At 39.7% G+C, this 22,918-nt stretch overlaps 1 protein-coding gene across 6 annotated transcripts in view; it reads left to right on the plus strand.

Moving 5' to 3' along the window:
- The window catches only part of MTUS1 (microtubule associated scaffold protein 1), a 174,338-nt gene that overhangs the window by 102,617 nt on the left and 48,803 nt on the right, over positions 1-22,918 (plus strand). Inside the window, exon 1 of one of the 6 annotated variants that reach the window (XM_011230528.3) lies at positions 8,993-9,413. The exons of the other annotated variants lie outside the window; for them this stretch is intronic. Within the exon in view, the coding sequence (XP_011228830.1) occupies positions 9,293-9,413 (121 nt within the window). The 5' untranslated portion in view covers positions 8,993-9,292. Of the gene's footprint in view, positions 1-8,992; positions 9,414-22,918 lie in introns of those variants that run through there. 6 annotated transcript variants of the gene reach the window in all.

Below are 22,918 nucleotides of genomic sequence, written 5' to 3' on the forward strand. Positions count from 1 at the left end.
CTCTGTCTTCCAGGTCACTAATCCATTTTTCTGCATTCTGTAATCTGCTGTTGATTCTCTCTAGTGTATTTTGCATTTCAGTTATTGTATTCTGAGCTACGATTTTTTTTTTTTAATGTTAGCCATCTCCTTGTTGAAGTTCTCACTCTGTTCCTCCATACTTCTCTTGTGTTAAATGAGTTTATGAACATTATTTTGATCTCTTTATCAGATAGGTGGCTTATCTTTGTTTCATTTAGTTCTTTTTCTGAGGTTTTGTCTTGTTCTTTTGTTTGAAACATAGTCCTGTCTCCTCTTTTTGCCTGACTATCTATGTTTGTTTCTATGTATTAGGTAGATCAGCTATGTCTCCTGGTCTCGAAGGGTTGGCTTTATATAGAAAGTGTCCTATGAGGTCCAGAAGCACATTCTCCTCTGGTCATCAGAATCAAGCAATTGGTGTCTCCTTTTTTGGGTTGTGTGTTCATTCCTCTTTCATTGGGTGACTTCTCTTGTAGGCAAACTGATGGCTGGGGCTGGTCCCCCTCCAATTCCTGGCAGGAGCTGCTTTAGCGGGGCATCATTCTGTCTGAGGCTCCCGCTAGGTGTTGGAGGTAAAAGCTTCTCAGTTTGTGTGGGGAGACTGGTCCCATCTGGGTTCTTGTGCTGGGTGAGGTAGGGCTGGAGCCACTTTGTCTTCTGTTACAGTTGTGTTGAATATGGCACATCCACGGAGGAGTGTGGGGCAAGGCAAGTGGTGCTGGTACTGTAGATGGGGAGTGTCAGAACTGGTACCCACCAGTGGTAGGCCAGCTAGACAGGAGGGCAAGAAATGGCACCAGCTAGCACTTCTGTCCTGGGGAAGTTCCTGCAGATCCCTGCCCCTTCAGTACATACCCTGAAATTAGTCAGCAAATCTCATTCATGCATGGCCAGGTTCTTTTCAAACTGCTGCTTTGCTACGTCTCAGAGCAAGTAAGTTTGTGCACAGGCCTTTTAAGAACGGAGTCTTGGTTTTCTGTAGCCCTTCAGTTCTCCCAGCCTTAAGCCTTATTGATTTTCAGTGAGGGACTCGTTTCTGGGTGCCAGGCCTTTCAGGGTAGAGGTGCCCAATGTGGGGCTTGAACCCCTTGCTTGTCAGGGAGGATCTCTAAGACTGTGATAGCCCTCCTGCTGCTGGTGTATTGTTGTGCTGGAGGTATGAGTCACAAAGAAACTGTGTCTTTGCCCCTCCTGCCCTTCTTCATGTTGCTTTTCCTTTTTATCTTTGTCCGCGGAAGAGCTGTTCTTCTAGTCTTGAGGACATTCTCAGAGAGTTGTCGTATATGTAGTTGAAGCCTTGGTGTGTCTGGGGCAGGAGGTACGCTCAGGATTCTCCTACTTGGCCGCCTCGATCCTCTCTCTGATTCTGATGTTCTGTGGAAGAAGCCATTGATTGGTGCAAGGTCGCGAAGATGTATACCTGTATGTTCTTATAAGATTTTTATACTTTAAGCTCTTAGACTTAGGCCTGTGATCCAGTGTAAGTTGATTTTTGTAAACAAAGTAGAGGGTCCAGCTTCCTTGATTTACAGCCAATATCCAGTTGTCCCTGCATCTTGTTGAAAACATTCATCTTTCCATCGTTGAAATGTCTTGGCACCTTTGTTAAAAACAGTTGCCTATAAACGTGAGGATTTATTTCTGGGCTCTCGAATCTATTCCATGGATCTATATGTCTCTCTTTGCTAATACCACACTGTTGCTTACTGTGGTATATAATAAGCTTTCATATCAAGAAGTGTGAAATTTCCTAACTTGTTCTTTTTCAAGATTCTTATGACTATTCTGGGTTCCTTGAATTTCTATATGAACTTTTGGGTCAGTGTCCATTTATGCAAAGAAGTCAGCTGGGGTTTTGATAGAGATTGCATTGACTCTGTAGATGAATTTGTGGAATATTGCCATTTTTACAAGATCAGGTATTTTGATCCATGAATGTGGAAGGTTTTCCCTTTTAGTTAGATCTTCTTCAGTTTCCTTCAATAACTTTTATAGCTTTAAAAATACAAGTTTTGCAATTCTTTTGGTGAGTATTTGTATGCAACATTTCTATGCTTCAGAAGGTGCTGTTGATATTGGTCACAATAGAAGTACTGGCTAAATAAATCATATGCCTGTCTTAATCTCAATTAAATCTGAAACACGGAAAGGCATTCTTCATTCATGTCTCAGGTCTATAATCATGTAAACTGTTATAAAGGATATTTTTTTCTGATAGGCGTAGTAAATGATCCCAGCATATTATCCCTTTTCTATAATAAACTATTAACATTAGGCATTTTTCCTTTTCACAATGTTGGTCTGACATCATGCCTTATTTCCAAAGCATATCATTGACCCTTGATGTATCAGTAACCCTTGACAAGTATGGTTATCAGATTAGCAAATTAACTCCTGATTAAATGAGAAAAGAAGTGGAAATTATGAATCATGTTGTGGTTTTCTTTGGCAAAGCCTTTTTCTATGGAGTAGAAATGAGGTATAAGAGTCAGAGAATTCCTGTCTCCGATTAACCCTCAATAAACAATGTTGTAATAACTGCAGTGGAGAAGATGTATTTTAAGGGGTCTGCATTACAGTTTAATCTCAAGTATGTGTCATGAACATGTATTTTTTTCAAAATTCATAAACATGACTTTTCCATTCATTTTCCTAGTTGATGGTTACTTATTTAAGACAAACATAGTATTATGATGAGCCACTGAGGAAGTCAGTGCCTTTAGAGAAGTAGCTTTGATGTTGAGTTGTGTCCAAATAGCCAAAGACCTGGGGGTGGATCATGTAATGGCTTTGAGATAGTTTTTTTCAAATAGTGGTGAAGATTAATCTAACCATCTCTTCATATTTTTTTGCTTTAGTAAAATGGTCAGTTAATTGTAGCAGTTTGCTAAATCCTAAAAAGTTTAGCATGTAGAGGTTTAAATATCACCCCTTAGCTTTTTTTTTTTTTAATTTTGTGATTTTAAATAAATCCAGATAACTTTATGTCCTGTTTTGTTGCTTAACATGAGTAATCACTTCTGTTGACTATTACGTTTAACATATGCAGAAACTTTTAACTCTTCCTCTTAAATATCAGGGGTACCTCTATCACATACATAAATGATTCTATGATGGGCAATTCTCACTTTCAAAGTTTGGGGAAATTTCTTGGGCTAGATTCTTGAAAGTAGTTTAAGTAAATCAAAACCTGTGTATTTGTAGTCCTTTCACTCGAATAACTGAGCTGTTTTCCTAAAGCCCCATATCCCTTTATACCATGATTGCAACAGGAGTGTTGGCTTCACCGTACTCTGGTCAACACGGGGTATTATTTTTAAATTGTGGCTAATGTAATAGTGAAAAGTGTATTTCACTGTTTTAGCTTAACTTTTCATCAGTTATTTCAAAGACGCTTCCATTATTTCTTAAGACAGTAAAGAGGAGCAGAAAGAGAGTAAACTTCTGAGGCATTGAATACTGGTTTGAATCTTAGTCTTGCCACATTCTGCTTGTGTCCTGACCTGAGGCTGGTTGCTAAGCTTGTCCACGTCTCAAATTTCTCAGTTGGGAATATGGGAATGTTCTAGGAATAATCCCCAGGATAGGAGTAATTTTGACTTCATAGAATTGTTGTATAAAAAGCTCTCAAATGGTAGCTGCTTCTGCTGCTAGGGATGGTGGTGATGAGAATTCCTTCCATTATTCTTAGGATTCTAGTGGCTTATTCTGAGTTCTTTTGCAAGATGCGGAATTATTTTAAATCCGTAAAGCAAGCAGGAAAAGCCACTGAAAGTCCAGAACCATCCTCATGGGGACTAGCTGCTGTAATTTATTTGAAGAATCTGATGCTAAAAGATTTTAGCCAACATCGATTCTAAATAAAACTTGGCTTACTGTTTATAAGGAAGATGTCACACATACCACATACTATAATTACCTTGGTTCTACCGCACATTAAAGCTGTTTGGGATACCAGGCCACGAGAGGTGTATTTTTCCAGCCCCCTGATTGTTTTACACAAGATCATCAGACTCAGGAGCCATGGTGTCTGCCTTGGAGACTAGAAAATGCCCTGCTCCTTACATACCCATTTACTAAATACAGCACAAGAAGATAGCGTTGCTTTTTGTACCCCCACTTCCAAGTGTTGGGAAACAGTTGAGAGCAAGGCAACTTGCTCTGATGAGCTAATACTGGTGATGAGCTAATACTGGTGTAGCCAGCATTTCCCCTGGTGAAAAAAGGGATGAGCCTGTCTTTCAGTGTCGGTTTATGAGTATAACTTTTATCCTACTGAAAAAGCATTTGTTTTGACATGTGATAAATTTAGTGTTTAACATCAGGGAAAAGTGTAGATTATTTAGCAAATCTTGTTGGGACAAAGGCTCTCTTTTCAGCAGGAACGAGGTTCCTACTTCACACACTACATGCAAAAATATTCCATGTTGATGGGGATTTTAAACAAAAAGCAGAATAAAAGTGCTAGGGATATAGACTCAGACAGAGATAAGGCCTTTTTCCAGGAACATTAGTACAAAAGAAAAGATTAATAATTACGACAACAAAAGTTTTAGACTTCCCTTTTGTCAAAAACATTATAAACATGGTGATGGATGTTAACCATAAGTAGATTTACTGTGGTGATTATTTTTCAACCTATACAAGTATGGAATCATGTACACCTGAAACTAATATGTTCTCTGTCAGTGATGTCTCAAAAATTATAGACAATGTTAATAGCACACAACAAACTGGGACAAGATATAAAACACATTTATTCCAGAAAGGACTCTTTCACACCAACAAGTAAAGATGACCCTGCCATAGAAACGTAAACGGACAGACACAAAATAAAAAGTCTGAAGGGCTAGGAAACATGAAAATGTTTACAAGTGGCTCATTAAAATAATGTGCTGTCAGTGCTTGTATGTTTTTAAGGTAATAGCTGGGGTTGGTGAATGAGTGAGGAACAGGAACCACGTACATTACCACTGAGGGTAGATAAATTATAACAGCCTTTCTGGAGGCACTACGGGGACATAGAACAAAAGTCTCCTACCCAGGAATTCCATTTATCAGTATTGTTTAAAGGGAAAATACTGATTTTTTTTTAATGTTTTGCCTTTCAGAATTGTGGAGAAGGGGGGAAGATTGGAAACAACCTGAATGATTTAAATAACACCCATTTAAGTTAAACCACTTGTTTAAATTATGTTCACTGACATTTCAATGATAGTTTTGAAGCCATTAAGAAGCAATATAGAGGGTTGGCTAATGCCTTGGAAAGATAAGTGAGAAGTTTTTAAGTTTACGAAGTTTATTGACCTTGTATTAAGTTTAAAAATTGGTTAGAGAGCATTGTGATGTATAGGTAATTTAACTTTTATTTTTTTTAAGAAATATCCCACAGTGAAGGTGAAGATGGGTGTTTGTTTTTAAAAACATTTTACATGGATAAAACATAACATCTTTCATTTTTTGGAGACCAATGAACTAAAAAGCAATGTCACTGGTCTTGGAGAACTTATAATCTTATAGGTAGGTGGAGCCTAAATTTTTTATAATTGTTTTATGTGAATTTTAAAATATTCACAATATAGGCATTCTTCTTCCTACTAAGGAGGAGGACATTCTGGAACAATTGGACCCAGAGTTGAGCTTCCTACAATTGGAACAGAGATTTGAACGTAAGACAGTAAAGATTACAAGGCATAAAAATAGAGAAAATGTGGCAGTCGTGTGGTGTTAGGGAAAGCAAGGAGATACACATTAAGATGGGTGCGCTTGGTGTTAGAGCTCCAGGGAATGTTGGACAGACGTGTTGGATCCCTGGGTTAAGTTTTAATCTTTTCTAGATTCTTCATGATCATCAACAGTAAGCACGTCAGTCCTGGCGTGCTTGCACTTCCCAGCATCTAAGCAGCCCCGTACAGCATATGCTTGAATCCTGTCTAGAATCGGAACATCATTGTGCTCTAAATGGAGTCTGATGAGCCACCCGTGCCACGTGCACACGCGCACACACCCGCATGCACACACACACTTCCACACAGACTGCAGTGGAATCTGGTTCTCTTGAATGTACTAGGATACTATACCATATTGACCTGCCAAACACTCACATCTTCTATTTCATATCTTTTTTTGTTTGCATATTAAGCCTTACTAAAGACTTTGCACCATTTAAAATTTTTTTTTGTGTGTCATTAATAGAAACTTGGCTTATTCTGTACCCTTTTCCCAAAGCTATTCTGTCACTTCACCTTACTTAAGAGTCTATTTTTTTGGACTCTGTGATCTTCTTTTAAAAAATGGGAAAATAGAGAAACCTATGGCAAAGAAACTGAAAATCCTGCCTACTCCAGCTCTCAGCATTGCTGACATTTTTGAATACTTGCTTCAGTATTTTTTTCTTGTTCTTTAGTATTTTCTTATTCTTTAACGTTTAAATTTTAAATCATGATTTTTTTCCCACTTGACATTCTAACACAAGCTTTGCTGCCCCTCATAGAAATTCATCTTATTCCTAATTTTCATAACTGTAACAACATTGTTCTTGGGTAACAAAAGCTCCTTAAATTTTTGTTTACTGTCCCTGTTGATCTTTAGATATTCTCTTCAATGAAAACTTTGTATAATAACAAAGAGGGGCACTTCTCTTTACGTACTTCTCCTATAGTTGGTATAACTTCAGAAACTATGCTTGTGCACAAGTGATTACTGACCAAATAAGTAATCAAAAGAACCTTTTTGAGTCAATTTTAAAATCCATGCTTCTGGATGCCTGGGTGGCTCTGTCAGTTAAGCGTCAGGCTTGGGCTCACGTCACAATCCCAGACTCCTGGGATGGAGCCCTGCATCAGGCTCCTTGCTCAGCGGGGAGCCTGTTTCTCCCTCTGCCTGCCACTCCCCCTGCTTGTGTTCTCTGACAAATAAAATCTTTAAAGAAATACATAAAATAAAATCCGAGCTTCCTGGTCCACCCCTCCCCAAAGTTTGTATGTTATAAAAATAATTTTAACTCCCCAATAACCTCTCATTCAGTTATTTAAAAGAGCGAATACATATAAAATGTTTAGGGGAGTACCTGGCCCCCAGATTCTGAGTTGGCTGTTACCATTCATAGAAAGGCTCACTTGCGCTCGCTTGCCACCAGGGGGCAGACTGTGTTGGGAAAGCCGTGAAAACCCTGCTGGGGCTGTTAAGTCTTTTATCTAGTACGCCGCCTTTCGTGTGTATGTGTGTGCGTGCGTGTGTGTGTGTGTGCGTGCGCGCATGCACGTGTACCTGAGTGCACAAGCAAGGACTACTCTCTGACTTTTGAATTTCTGACTAGCACTGCTTTTTATTCTTACAGTTCCTTGTTCTGTTTAAAAAGATCATTAGCGACGTTTACTTCTGGTATTTGTGGTATAGCTTAGTGTAGTTAAAAACTTTTAATGAATGTGATGAGTTGGTGGCACGTTGCTAATTTCTTCTTTTGGGTAGTCTCGGCTAAACGATTTCCCTTTTAACCAGGATAATCTAGAGTTTGCTATTATTTCACAAGAAAAAACAAACAAAAAACTGCATGACATCTGAAATGGGGTGGTATCCGGTCTGGTTTTAACACCAATATTTAATTTCATTCTATTTATGATTGTAATGCTGATTGACATTTTAGTTGTTACAAGTTTTTCTGGGGGGGGAGGCAGGGGGAGAGGTAGTTATGGCATATTCATATGCAGAATCTGGGAAAAGGGCCATTGTTTAATAATAAACTGTGATAGAATGAAGAGGCAACATCTCAGTGTAGTTTTTCTTTAATTCCGTGGTTATTTGTGGTTCTGTTGTCATGGGTGTGATGTGTTTTCAAGATCCATCCTGTGTGTATCAACAAGTTGTACCTTTCCCACAGCTAACCCTTGATAGATAATTGGGTTTGTATCTCTTATTGACAGCTTCTAAGATGGCAGGCTCCGGGGTTGAGGAAGAGGGAGAAGGAATTATTCAGAATGTCCTTTCCTGCCCATCTCCTTCCTTCTTCACACCGTAAATGCTCCATAGACTTTCTAAAAAACAGTAGCTACTCCCTGCACATTTAATAGCATTCAATAGGGTTATTTACAGCTAACGTTTTCTGCATTTATTTCTAAGTCTTGTTTTCTTAGGAAATCTTGGAAACAAGCATAGATCCTTTTTTGCACATTGTTTTCTTTTTTAAATGAAAAAAGGGTTATTGGGTTATTCCTGATTATTAATATTACCTTTGCTTAAGTGAGCATGTTGCAGGGTACTTTTCTTATATCCATACCTTCATCTTCCTTTAGTTTTTGCCATCATGTTTTAATATACTTTTACAAACTACCAAGATAAACATTTAACAGATCCCAATAAAACAGATCCTAGCTTGTTTATAGTCTCAAAACGTTACTGTGAGAGGCCACCCGATTTTCCGTAAGGGCAGCTGATAAAGCAGTAAGTGTCGTCTTGAGAATGTGGCCTGATTAATTTTATTCCTCTGAAACTATTATATTACATCTGGTAGAGAAATTGCCTTAACCTTTTTTGTTGATTAGTGAGGTCCTCAGAACATGACTATTAAAGTTGAATCTTTTACCAATCTGTCAGTAATAGAAGTTTTATTAAAAACCATACCTGGGAACGTCTATTACTTGAAGCCATTTTTAAAAAAATAAGTGTATCCAAAGTATCGGGTTTATCTATAGATTTACATACAAAATATTCGAAAAAAATTACATGTTATCAGTATGAATATAATTAAAATTTTTTGAATCAGAATATAGATGACTAAAAAGAAATCTTAATTTTCTCCTAATTCCTAGATAAGCATTAAGTGCTCAAAGTAGTTAATTTCCGCGAGCAGTCCTTCAAGTAGTGAGAGAATCCGTGACATTATTGGTTGTTATATAAAGCTTCTAAGACCACCCACTTTCTCCTCCCCTTTACCATCTCTGATGAAAACCATAACAACCCCGAAGCATGTACAGTGTGATGTAATTCAGAGGCTGCTTCCTGCTGAATCTGCTAACAGGAGATTTTAGTCAGAGGAAGGGTATTGTTTTTGGCAACATCTGGAAGTGAAAACGGAAGCCAGGAACACTTGGCTAGCTCTGGACTTTTTTTTTTTTTCTTTTGTGTATGTGCAGTGGAATGACATTTGCTATGTAGGCATGTTTTCTCCCGCTGTTACTTCTTGGCTTTGAAGAGTCCTGAGTTTACAAAGACAGTATGTGATAGTCCCTGGAAGCTGTTTCTTCTGTGAAGTCTTTCCACCTGATCTGAAGACATGTTGTTGTCTCCCAAATTCTCCTTATCCACCATTCACGTCCGACTGACTGCCAAAGGATTGCTTCGAAACCTCCGGCTTCCTTCAGGGTTTAGGAAAAGCACTGTCATTTTCCATACAGGTTTGTCTTGCATACATCTCTGTGGAGTGGTGCGTGGGGGACATCTTGGTTAACTTGCAGCTGCTTCTCAGAAATCTCCTAAGGAGATACGTCCTTGAGGAAAGAAAGCTCTGAGAGAACGAGGCTTTCTTTGTAGAAATAGACATTTTGCTCTTAACATTTCAATACACGAGCGTCTGATGCTTTGATTCTGTATCAGGGGAAGTGTGTTTGTTTTGTTTAGAGAGAGCACAGTTGTTGCCTTGGTGCTCCCTAGCTCTTTTCTGACACTAACCAGATCTGTGAAAATCAGCACCTGTTAAATGACATTTTACTTCAGATGATTTTGGAAATGGGGAGTGTGTAAGATAGTATTTCTCATATCCTTCAAGGAGGAGATGAAATGAGAGGGTATCTATCGTTTTTCATATGTACTTTCTCACTGGGATTATGAGAGATTAGTTTAACATGTTAAACGACTTCTAAGTTATAAATATTTCCAAAATTAAACATCCTGGTGCTTGTGGAGAGGTAATAAGTGAGACACAAAGCCAAACAAAACTTAAGTTTTCCTAGCATCCTGGTGAAAATGTTTGCAATCACAGAAGACTACCTTTGATATTTATGCTTGTACCTGCTTTTTATTCTCTGTGCCTAAGATGGAAGTAAATGCAGTGAGTATTCTAGGCATCTGTAAACCTGCATGCCCACTTTTAGGGGATTCAATTAATTGCCTCACATTGTTCGCTTTTGTTCCAGATAACAATTGCAGCTATGGTGAATTATGTTGATTTATGCTGTAAAAACAAGTGTGTTATTATATTTGATTCTGGCTGGTTTGACTGTAATAGGACTGTCTGAGTATGTAAACAGATTTTTTTTCTTGTTTCTTATTCATGTCAGCCCTGATGTGTCTTGTTTTCCATCTCTGTCCCTTGTAATTTTTTTTTTTTCCAACTGACTCTTAGTTTTCCCAGAGGCATCTCCCTTCCCTGTGGGATATCTCTCATTTTTTCCAGGACCTTCTCCTCATGTTTCATAACTCCCCTCGACCTGTCCCTGAAGTCTGCCAACCTTTCCCTCGGCCTGAGCTGGCAGCTGAAGGTAAATGAGGTGTGAGGAGGCAGAACAGTGGCTCTCTCTCCCAGCCTAAGTGCCCCTGTCATTTTTTTCTACCTTAAAAGAAAAAGTGAAGAAATAAAAGGGTGTCTTGTATTTGCAATAATCTGTATGATCTAAAAGAGCTCCAGATAGCTTTTAACTTAAAAAAACCTGTACTCCAAGTAAAAGAGAAAGTCAATCTGTACAGAGGTCCTACAATTCCAAGTGAGCCTGTGTCTTGCCCGGGCCCCCTGCCCTCTCTCCAGAGGCCACCACTCTCCTGGGTGCTTGCAAAGCCTTCCAGTAACTTGCTCATCATATGTAAGCCTGTGTAGATTTTAATAGACTCTTTGGTTATAAAGGAATGGTAGCGTGCGCGCGCGCGCGCACACACACACACACACGCACACTCTTCTATAGCTTGCTTTTTAAAGGCAATATATCTTAGATTTTCATAACATAAACACATGTTTATTTACCTCTGCTTTTTAACAGTCATGGGTGCCATGATCTATTTAACCAATCTTCTTCGGGTGAACATCTTAGGTCATTTATTGTATTTTTGTGAAGCAGGTGAATTTCCAAGGCAGCTTAAGCAAAAGACAAAAGGCTTTTATTATCAGACTTTGACTAATAGTTGCTCTTTTAGGTACCTTTTGTTTTTGGAATTTCTGTAAAAACTTGGCAGCATTCTTTTGGCTGCAGTGAAATTTTTGGAGCCTGAGTGTGCTTAGAAGGGATCTAGTTTACCTTCTCTGACACCAGGAAGTCAGAGGCGCAGAGAAGTGAATTACTGTGCTCAAGGGCACACGGGGCGGGGCGGGGGGTGGGGAGGCAGAAATGGGATTAAAACCTGGCCCCTCTGTTTATAACTCTTGGCTTCTAGATTTTCTTGGCTGTGACTTCTGCTGTAATTCTGTTCTATGGGCTGAATAGTAGTGATGAAAAAAGAGGCTTTTTTTTTTCCCCCCGTGTGGGAAGCATTTAAAACTTACATAAAGAATATAATTCTACTTATCCCCAGTAAGAATCTTTTGTGAGCTTGTCCCATGTTATGTAATTTAAAGGTCTGAGACATTTCTCAATGAAATGAAGTCCCTGCATGGATTCTTATGGGCTATAAGCTGTAACTTGTGTTTGTATTCTTAATAAAGTGAGTGCTGTTGGCCTTGGTTGCCAAAATGGCAGTGTGCTGACCTGGATTCTAGAACTACATTAGTGGCTGAGTGTGAAAACAAATAGAGATTTCAAAGGATGGAGTCTTAGATTCTTACAACCAATTAGTCGTGGATAGATGAGGAAGAACACTGATTCAACCATGACTGATGTTGTAAGACAGGAGAAAGGAAAAACATGGTGTCATGAGTACTAACTGAGTTTGGGCGACAAGGAGAGAATGAGTTTAGATAAGATGAATTTTCAGGTATAATACATCCAGGGCTTTTTAATCTATAGCCAGAAAAATTCATAGCATTTGAGGTTAAAAAGGACCTCAGAAATCATCTCATCTGATTCCTTTATTTTGTAGCTCTGTGTGTGTGAGCAATTGAGGTCATTCACTTGGTTACTAGCAGAACTAAGACTACAACCCCAGGCTCTTGGAATCCATATCTAGTACATGTGACTCTTGATCTCGGGGTTGTGAGTTCGAGTCCCATGTTGGGTGTAGAGATTACTTAAAAAAAACTTTTTAAAAAATTATTTAAAATAAGCTTACGACCAGCATGGGGCTGGGACTTAAGACCCAGAGATCAGGAGTCATGCTGTACTGACTGAGCCAGACAGGCACCCACTTTTACCTCTTTCCAGACTGTCTTTCACATTGCAGGATTCGTTCATTCATTCCATAAGTGAGTATCTATCAGACTTGGACTGTGTGCCAGGTTGGATGCTAGATGCGGAAAATAGAACCAGGACTAAGTCACACATGGCTCCTGCCTTCACCCGGCCCATAATAAAACAGAACATCAAGTGATTACAGTAGGGCACAGACTAGATGCCCAGGTAGCTCCTAGCAGGTGAAGCTAACTTTATCTAGGCCTTCCAGAAGAAATGCCGGTTAAGCTGGACTCTCAGGATATGTGGAGTTAGCCAAGAAACAAAGTGTTCGAGGCAGAGAGAGCAGCATGAGAAAGCCTGGAGCTAGGGAGAGGATGGCACCCTCAAGGAAACAAAAGAATTGTAATATGTCTGAGCATAGACTGTAGACAGAGAAGTGCTAGCAAGAAGGGGGGCGATCACAGGGACCAGGGTCCCTTTCACTGAACCTCCATATAGGGGCCACTGTGCTCCAGCATGTCGTTCTTGGGTGGCGCCCATTCACAGAACATGTTGTCGAATCCAGGATGTCATGGCCTCTCTAAATAGGGACAAGACAAGGAAAAGTGAATTTGTCAGTGTTCTGAGTGATGTTGCAGGATGTCAAGCACAGATGAAGATGTCCATGTCAAAGTGCTAATCTTTAAGACGTCCAGAAGTGATTTCTGTGGCTTGCCAAAACGCTGGCAATAGTCTCTTTTGCCAAAATAGTCATCTCTTATTTCAGAATTTTGCCTCTGCGTATGGGTTCTAATTTCAAAAATGAGTCATGGAAAGAAAAGAATCTTCTTAGTTGAAATATTCCTTACCACCAGTTTTACCAGAATCAGTTTTTCTTTCAAGCTGGATACAACTGTATTAATTATTACGAAAAGTGCCATTTTGAACCTCATAGAGTTAACATTTTTTGATTGAGGTGAAGGCAGTTCACTGCACTTGTTTCTTTTTGCTGAGCTAGTGAGATTAAAAGCAACTACTATAGGGGCGCCTAGGTGGCTCAGTAGGTTAAATGTCCAACTCTTGATTTCTGCTCAAGTCGTGATCTCGGGATGGTGAGATCCATCTCAGAGTCATCTCTCCACCCGCCCACCCTCTCTCTCTAGCAAAGGGGAAGGGTGCAGTACATATATATTGATGAGGGGCAGAAGTATTGTTTTTTTTAGAGACAGTGAGGGAGGGCAGAGGGAGAGGGAGAGAGCATGTCACGCAGACTCCCCACTGAGCGCAGAGCAGAGTTGGGCTCAATCTCAGGGTCCTGAGATCGGGAGATCATAACCTGAGCGCTTACGAGCTGCGCCACCATAGGTGCTCCTGAGGGGCTGAAGTTTTCTTTTCTTTTTTTTTTTTTTTTAAAGATTTATTTATTTATTTATTTGACAGAGAGAGAGAGAGAGCCAGCAAGAGAGGGAACACAAGCAGGGGGAGTGGGAGAGGAAGAAGCAGGCTCAGAGCGGAGGAGCCTGACATGGGGCTCGATCCCAGGACTCTGGGATCATGCCCTGAGCCGAAGTCAGACGCATAGCAAGTGAGCCACCTAGGCGCCCTGGGCAGAAGTATTCTTAATAGAACAAGATATTTCATTTCCTTCAAGCCACACTGAAGAGAGCCATTTTGACTATTCAGTAAGAACAGGGCAGAATATGAATCAATTTAATTAGAACACAATCATCAGATTATGCTTGGTATTCATTTTTGAGACTATCAAGAAAAATTGCTTTTAGCTGCAGTTTAAGTCCGCTTAACTACGAAGTAACTTATTTGTTTCACCTAGCTTGTTTGTTTCACCTAAAATGTTGTTCAGTGGCCCAGCAACATCAGGATCAACATCTCTATTTTCTTAGCTCCCTCCTCGTGACTGTTGCCTTGTGATCTCAGGATTGCTGCTTCAGGCAGGGGGAAAAAAAGAAAAGAAAATTGGGTGGTGCTCAGTCGCAAAGCTTACATGTCATTGTCTAACTAGCAGTCACGTGGCTGTCTACCTGCAAGGGAGGCTGCGAAATTGAGTGCCGTCTCCAGAGCACGCATGTACAAGAGAGGTTAGATAGAGCTTTTTGATAGTATCTGACCCAGAGAGGGTCAAACCCTTAATTCTCAAAAGCTGATATTAGCTGCTCATAAATAAGGGGAGTATATCATTTAACAAGTCTGATCTTGCAACAGATTTTGTTACTTATTTTTTCTCTTTCATGACACGGATAGGTTTTGGTAACGATTACCTATTTTGTAATTATTTCAATTAAACACTTTGAAGTCTCTTTGGACGTATAGATCAACATTTGATTTTGATTTTAAATGAAGTAATTTTCAGTGAAAATAAATTGAGAAGGAATGTCTCAATTTGACTATGGCTTTTATATACTGAAAATGTGTTAACAAAGGTTAATATTTTTATTTGTGCATTTGTGGTAGGTATCGCCCAGGTGACGCTAAATAAACTTGAATTTCTCTCTTGTTTCTCGCAGTACAAAATTCAGAAGTCGATAAGGCATTTTAGAAAGCTTCCATAAAAAACCTGATATATTAGAACTTGTGTGTAAAAAGTTAAAAGATTCAATCATTTGTAGATTACAAAAGACATCAAAGGGACCAAATTCAAGAATAACAGATGAGAGACGTAGCCTTCCACCATTCCCTTGTTCCTGTACTGTGAATCCACATTCTTCTTTTGGCTTCCTTGAAAGCAGTCTTTGAAGATCTTGCTGGCCTTTTGCCACACTGATAAGCACTTACTGAGAACTGATGCTGTGAATGGAGTTAAGCTAAAAACATTTGTAATAGATCAATGCTAAGCTCCCGTAGCTGTGGTGGGCTTCGAGCTACAGCTTTGCTAGGACACTAAAAAGTAACTTTTTTTTTTTTTAAAGATTTTATTTATTTATTTGACAGAGACAGACAGCCAGTGAGAGAGAGAACACAAGCAGGGAGAGTGGGAGAGGAAGAAGCAGGCTCCCAGAGGAGGAGCCTGATGTGGGGCTCGATCCCAGCATGCCGGGGTCAAGCCCTGAGCCGAAGGCAGACGCTTAACGACTGCGCCACCCAGGTGCCCCTAAAAAGTGCCATTTTGTACTTAGACAGGTCTACTTTAGAAAGCAGTGATGTGTTGAATCCATTTTCACTCATAATAGGTAATGTTTTGATAAGTTTTTTTTAAGGATCTTATTTATTTATTTGTCAGAGAGAGAGGGAGCGCAAGCAAGGGGAGCAGCAGGCAAAGGGAGAAGCAGACTCCCCGCTGAGCAGAGAGCCCGATGCAGGACTCGATCCCAGAATCCTGGGATCATGACCTGAGCCGAAGGCAGACGCTTAACCAACTGAGCCACCCAGGTGTCCCATGTTTTGATAAGTTTTTAAAAGTTAGACATAACTCACAAGTTTCACATACCTGAAGTTTTTAAAAAACTACATTAAGTTGTGTTTTAACGTAGGAATCTATTTTCTCACAAATATGGAAAGTACATCACACATTGCAGTTTGGAGTTGGATTCAGGATAAGAAGAATAAGAGTGTCTTTCTCCAGGAACAGCAACTACAGGAATATGGCAAGAAAATTTAGTGAATACGTAATTAGAACAATTGAAATATTCTGATTGAATTTTGGTTAATAGAGAATCACTCTATAAATAAAACAATATAGATTATAATACTTTGTGTTAGCTCTAAAGCATGTTTTAGAGCTAAAAATGTTTCATTAATAGAACACACACATTATTAATTAGTAAAAAGAAGATGTCAGATGTAGTTTTAAATATTTCCAACATTTGAACATCATTTTTCTGTGTTTGTCTTAGGTGATATGTTGCGTTATTTTAGCATGTGAGAGTCCTTTATATAAATAGCAAATATCCAGTGCTTGGGAAAATGAAGACTAATCGAGCTTTCTTTGGGTTGAGAGACTTGCCTTTTCCCCTTTGTTACCTGGTGACCTGAGTTTGAGGCACCTGTCTCCTCAGTTTCTTTTCCTTAACTGGTTAGTACTTTGAGAATAAACTTCTCTTTTCTATTGTTTGTGTCATAAAAATTTCTAAAGTTGATTTTTTTTTAATTGGCTATTTTTCCTTTCAATTGTGAGGTAGTCTGTGGTCTTTAATACACATTTTTGATCCACTTTGGTACATTGGGGCACATTTTTTCCCCCACACTCAGGTCTTAGGCCTGCATGCACCTGGGTTCAGTCATGCCGTTTTCCTGGGTCTCCTGTTTGGCAACATGGGATTGCAGCAACACAGATGCAGTGTTTAGGGACACTATCAGTGGCTGTGAGTGAGCACTGAACCACAGGGGATGGCCTCACGGGCACAATGGTGACCTCATGTGAGCTGGCTAGCTCGAGATGTGAAAGTCAGAGAAGAGATAGGGTTCAAAAATTCCAAACTAGCAAATGCACATGAGGTAGGCGCTGCAAAGGGAAGGGCCTTCTAGATGTTTGGTCTTATTTTGGAATAAGTTCCTAATGGTGACAAAATATTATTCTCGGTGCTGTAGTCTTCTATGTGTTGAATTAAAAAGGACACCATGTGGGTGTATGTCACAATTACTGAAATCAAAAGAACTTCTTGGTATAAGCAGGCTTTGGGAAGTCAAGCAATTTTTTAGCCGCCTATTAATTTGGGTAAATCAAAATGATCATTAAGACAAAAACAAAAAACAGAAGTGCACACAAAGACTAGAATTTAATATTTTAGATAATTTGTTTAATAATAAAGGGGAAAAGCCAGTACCAATGGCTGCTGTGTTGAGAAACAGCATGTCATTCACATTGGTGGGAACTTGGTGGATATATATTTTATTCCTTTCCTTGTGCTCTGTGAAAAGCCCTATCCAATTTGTTCATATCTAGTGAGTGTAACAAGAGACACTTGTTTCCTCTTTAAGTTGAAATAAAAATTCAGATTTTTCCTCTATTTTTTTGATGAAATTTTGATGAAATTCCACTGTTTCTGATGAAATTTTGATGTTAGATGATTACAGTGAAAATGTTTATATTCAGTATCTTCAGAATTGTTAATGTTACAGGACTAAAATTGTATTACTTGCAGATTTTTTTTGCTCTGTTCCATTTTTTTTTTAAAGATTTTATTTATTTATTCGATAGAGATAGAGACAGCCAGTGAGAGAGGGAACACAGGCAGGGGGAGTGGGAGAGGAAGAAGCAGGCTCACAGCAGAGGAGGCCCGATGTGGGACTCGATCCCACAACACCGGGATCACGCCCTGAGCCGAAGGCAGACGCTCAACCGCTGTGCCACCCAGGCGTGCCATGCTCTGTTCCATTTTTATGCTCTTTTAGTCCTGAAGTTCATAAACTTAACATTAAGGTGAACATCTAGATTATTTAGAGAACCAACACTCGAGGGAGGTGGTATCTTCTTAAAAGTATTTCTGGAGGTAATGAATTTGTTTTCTTTGTAGTTAGTAGTTCATTTTACCTGAAGTTTTTAAAAAACTACATTAAGTTGTGTTTTAACATGAGGAATCTGCTTATTTCCTGACAGCTACATGGAAAATGGTTAAGGTCAAGTTTGGAATTTTTTTTTTGAGGAGAAATTGTATAAGCATAATTATTCTGAGATGGGAGTTTTTAATATGAATATACCTTCTGTTCTGTAATCTACTTAAAAATTAAAAAAAAAGTAATACAAATCATTGCAACAAATTTTGACTATATATAGTAATGACAAAATATTTCTGACAAAATATAGTAATGTAAAATTTTAAATGCTTAGGTGTCTTAAAGTCTTACCCTCCACCTCCAAAAAGAGTTGGCTTGGGTAATTTTATAAGTCTGAATATTGCTTTCCTGAGCTTGAAATGTTTCATGTAAATAAATACCATACTTACTTAGAAGAGAAAAAATTATGTGTGGCTTCTAAATTGTGATTACTATTCATTCTTTTAGAGTAAACAAATAAAGGAACACTACAAAGGTTAAAGTAAACTTAAGGTAATAATTGAGGACCCGAATGACAACTTAAAAAAATACCTTGGTGAGATGATACAGATTACCACGGGTTTGCTATTCCATTGCTACAAGTAGGAAGTGTGTCAATACACTTGTGTCAGGGGTAACATTCAGGACAGTCGCAGATAAAGAGCTGATTGCTCCTGAGGAAAATGACACGGTGGATGATTAAATTTGGAGAGTATTACAGAGCAGGTGAGTTTAGAGTGGACCGTTTTTGGAGCCTAAAGAGCAGAGTGTCAGAGAATGTCGTAAGGCCTTCCTCACTGTGTCCCACAGCAGACTCTTCCCCGCTCTCCGCCCTCGCTCTCGTCCCCACGTGCTCATCTTCTCCTCTGGAGTTATTTCCTAGCTGGAAACTCGTGGCTCCATCTGGGCTGCCCTTGGTCACAAAGTCCCCCTGTTCTGGCCCATGAACACACGCACTGTTTCCTGCCTGTTCTCACTGCCATGGACCCAGGGCTTCTCTTCCTGGGGCTTCCTCCTGACCTCCCGGTGCACCTCTCCTCTCTTTCACGGTGCCCCCAGGCGCCCCGCTCAGCGTCGTCCTCTGCCACCTCCATGATAAACCCTGGAGTGGCACATGTGCTGTCATCCTGTTTATGTTTCAACCGTCTCATTGTGCTTAAACTCTGAGAGCATCCAGGGCCCCCAACGCCTCTGCTGGCCTTTGCTGCTCATCTGTCTGCCACATGTGCAAATGCCCATGCAAACTCTGCCTCCTGAACCCTTTCCTGACTGCCCAGATCTGGGTGTTTCTCCGCCTGGACTCTCACCACATTCTTCACGCAATTCTGTTAGCTAATTACCACATCATATTGCCATTGCTGACGGCATCTCTCTTGCTAATGCATCAAAGTTCCCTAAGAGCAGGGACCAGCTTGTTAGAAGCACATCCAATTGACATTTTACTGAATGAATAGTAGTCATTTGGGTGATCAGTTAGAACTGGATCCTCCCTCTTATTAGAACATGTATTTCCCAACAGTTCCCATTGAATGCTTTGTTTCCATGCGCTATCCCAGGACAAGTGCCCATCATCCAATGCCTGGGAAATGGACTGAAAGAACTTATGTAGAGACAGGTGTCCCTTTCAAGGATTTTGGGAGTGCTAGGTCAGGTTAAGTCAGGAAGAAGGGAATCAGTTGTCTGTCCAGGCTGCTGGCAGAGATGGAGAGGTCGCTCACCAGCCCACTGGTTATTACCTACATTTTATTACCCCACATGTATTAGTTTTCAGTGCAGTTGGGTGGATTCTGTGAGAGCTGAACAGGAAGAGATGAATACCCCTGAGGGAACCACGATTCCGCCAAGATGCGGGTGGTCTTCATGCGTGCCTGTCCAACACCACCTTCCTCTGCGTGCCTCCTCTCTCCCCCACAAGACACCGGGGCAGGTCCTCCCACCACCCAGCAAAGTTATCGTGGTAGATTTCAAACAATATTTGGTGAGCAAATGACCAGGTCAATAGGTATACAAAAAAACTAGACAGCGTTAGTTACTAAACGCAGTGTATGGTTTTGCATTTCGTGGAAGCCAAGGCAAATTATTCTTGCTGGTCTTGTCTCTTACTTGACTTTACTATTTGGGAAGCCAGCACGTTCAATAAATGGCTTGTTTGACCTTAAGACGGATGTATCTTCAGCCGGTAATAGGTTGGTCCATGTCTTAATAGTTAAGTTTTTCTCAAAAACCTTTTTGTCTTGACATGGGGATCCATATGCCTGAGTGACTAGAGCCTGAGAAGGGGGCCTATTCCTCTTTACCCAACTACCTTCTTCAAGACAATGATAAATAAGTTCATTAGGCTAGTTTGAAATTTTATTAAATTGAGGTTTTAGAGTAGAAGGAACAAAGATAGCAAACAGTTATCCAATTGGTTTTCAAGTAAGCACATATCTTTGATTCATGACTTTTGTTTTCTTGATGGAGGTTTCAATATCATTAGAGTAAGTCCCAGGACGATTGGATCAGACATGATATTGGTAATTATGTTGTTCATGAATATCCAGATCTAGGTAGAAGGTAATATGCAATTTTAAGGGTTTCTGAGTAAGTTGATTCTTTGAAATCACATGTCCCGTTAATGGATATAATAAATTATTTTCTATTTTTAACCACAGCTGAATTACCAAAATAGTAACATGTTAAAAAGGGGGACACAGGGGCAAGTTTGGTTCATATTTTAATTTTCTATAAATCATGGCTCCTGTAGGACTTAAGGGAAGCTATTTTTGAGTATTAGGAAGTACCCTATTTATGAGCATTTTGGCTTTGGGCATCATTGGAGATTTTTGCATCATCTCTGATCTTCAGTTGGGCCAGGAGTGAGGAGGGCGGAAAGATGCTCAAACTAGGTCATCCGCTACCACGTGGCACAATTTTGTCCTTAGGGAGCACAGTATATGGAGCAGAAGTTTGAGGTCACAACTTGATTTTCCAGCTCTAGGTAGAGGGCAGTCTGTTTGCTTATTTGCTCTTACGTTACATTTTGAAAATGTGTACTCTTAGAAGAATAACGTGTCAGTGTTTTCTTTCCTCCTTAAATTTAAATGTATTTTGAGTTGTCAGGTACAAAAACACCTGTATTGTTTAGATTGTTGTCTCTATTCCCCAAGGAAGAAACACGGATTAAATTTTTTTATGGCTAGGTGTTAAGGATTTAAGTGCTCAGAATTCAGTTTAGCCACTTTTTTTTTTTTTTAAAGATTTTATTTGTCAGAGAGAGAGAGAGAGCGCATGCACAGGAGGGAGCTCCGAGCACAAGCAAGAGAGCAGCAGGCAGAGGGATAAGTAGGCTCCCCACTGAGCAGGGAGCCCGATGCGGGAGTCGATCCCAGGAGTCGATCCCAGGATCCCAGGATCATGACCTGATCCAAAGGCAGACGCTTAACCACCTGAGCCACTGAGGCATCCCCAATTTAACCACCTTTAAAAAATACTGTTTTAATTTTGAAAAGGTGATGTGTTTACCCCATGATTAAAAAGTATAGAAAATATATTAGAACACCTCGTATCTGTCTGGTTCCTATTCTCTTTTTCTGAAAAGGTTAACATTGTTAGTACTTGTATGTGTATTATGCAATAATGTTGTGAATTTGGAAGCAAAATAGAAATGTGCTCTTATATTTTCATCATCACACAGCAGAGCATTCTATCTACAGTGCTCTTTACTGCGTTTTTCTCATTTACCACAGAGCGTGTCCTAGTTCTCCATTACAACTGTGATATTTCCCTATATAAATGTACCATAAGTTTGTTTAACCATCTTCTATATGGACATTTGGGCTGTTTTTGATCTTGTCCTTTACAAACAAGTTTACGGTGGAAATCCTTCAGTCGATGTCATTGCACTTCTATGTAGGATTCACAATAAGTATAAATTCTTGCTGACCAGCTACGATTTCAACAGTTGATGCTAGGATGTGTTTGAGAAGGTGTATCACAAAGCTTTTATTGTTCTTAAACATCCGTTTGAGTGTATAAAGTTATGCAGACAGACATGACCAGAATTGTTTTAAACATTTGAATGAGACTCTTGGTGGGTAGCATGGAAAACTGCCTCATGATGCACAGGTCTGACGATTTCAGTCACTGAGGCAGAGCAGTGCTGTGTTCTGGGGGTGGCGTTTGAGGTCTTCCTGGCAGGATAGGTAAGAGCTCATGCTGATATGAGGGGCTCCCCGACTCTTGAAATGCCAGTTCTCCAGCCATTAAGAAAGCCTGAGAGAAAAGGCAGCTGACATGTGGACAGCTGGCTTTTACTGAAGCACAGGTGCCCTTCCTCCGCTAATTCCCTTGTTAGAGTCACACCTTAGCGCTGCAGCTGCAGGTGAAACAGTAACCAGGCCAAGCACAGATGAAAAGCAGCGGAGCACCAAGAGCCTTGCGCGGCGGGGGTGCAGTCAGACTCGGGCAGTGGATGTTTTCCAGGGAGTCCCTTAACAAAAACTACTTAACTTTCATTCTAGAGTGATCTTAGCAGCATTCCTAATACAGTGTTGGGTTCTAGAGAATTTTCTAAACTTCCAAAGAGTGTGCATGTCCTGACACAGTTAACAGTTCCAAGATATGGAGGATAGGACTTCTATAAGCACAGATGCCACTTTTTTACAAAAAGCTAAAGTGACCAAAATAAAATAAAGGAAATATATAATCACCGATCTCACTTGTGGACTTAAGCCATCCGAATCCTCAGCAGCAAACTAGGGAACAGCTTACACTGTTGGACTGACATATCTGAAAAAATTGTTTGTTTTGGGGGATGGGGTGGGGTTGTGAAATGGGTGAGCAAACTTCCAGTCATAAAATAAATAGGTCATGGGGATGTAACGTACAGCATGGGACTAGAGTTGATAATACCTTATTGTGTATTTGAAACTTAAGAGAGTAGATCTTTCAAGTTCTCATAAAGAAAAAAAAGTTGCAGCTATGTCTGGTAATATGTTGACTACTATTACGGGTGAGTATTTCCCAGTATATACAAACAGCGGATCATTACATTACACATCTGAAACTAATATAAATGTCAGTTATACCTCAAAAAAAATGGGGAGGAATTACATTTCAGATAGTAAAACACATTTTTTTAATTAAATAATGTATCTTAGGAATTTGAAGCCACTATGGCTTAAGAAAAGTCTTTAACA

This window comes from Ailuropoda melanoleuca, chromosome 18 (genome assembly GCF_002007445.2).
Source record: "Ailuropoda melanoleuca isolate Jingjing chromosome 18, ASM200744v2, whole genome shotgun sequence".
NCBI classification, from domain to species: Eukaryota; Metazoa; Chordata; class Mammalia; order Carnivora; family Ursidae; genus Ailuropoda; species Ailuropoda melanoleuca.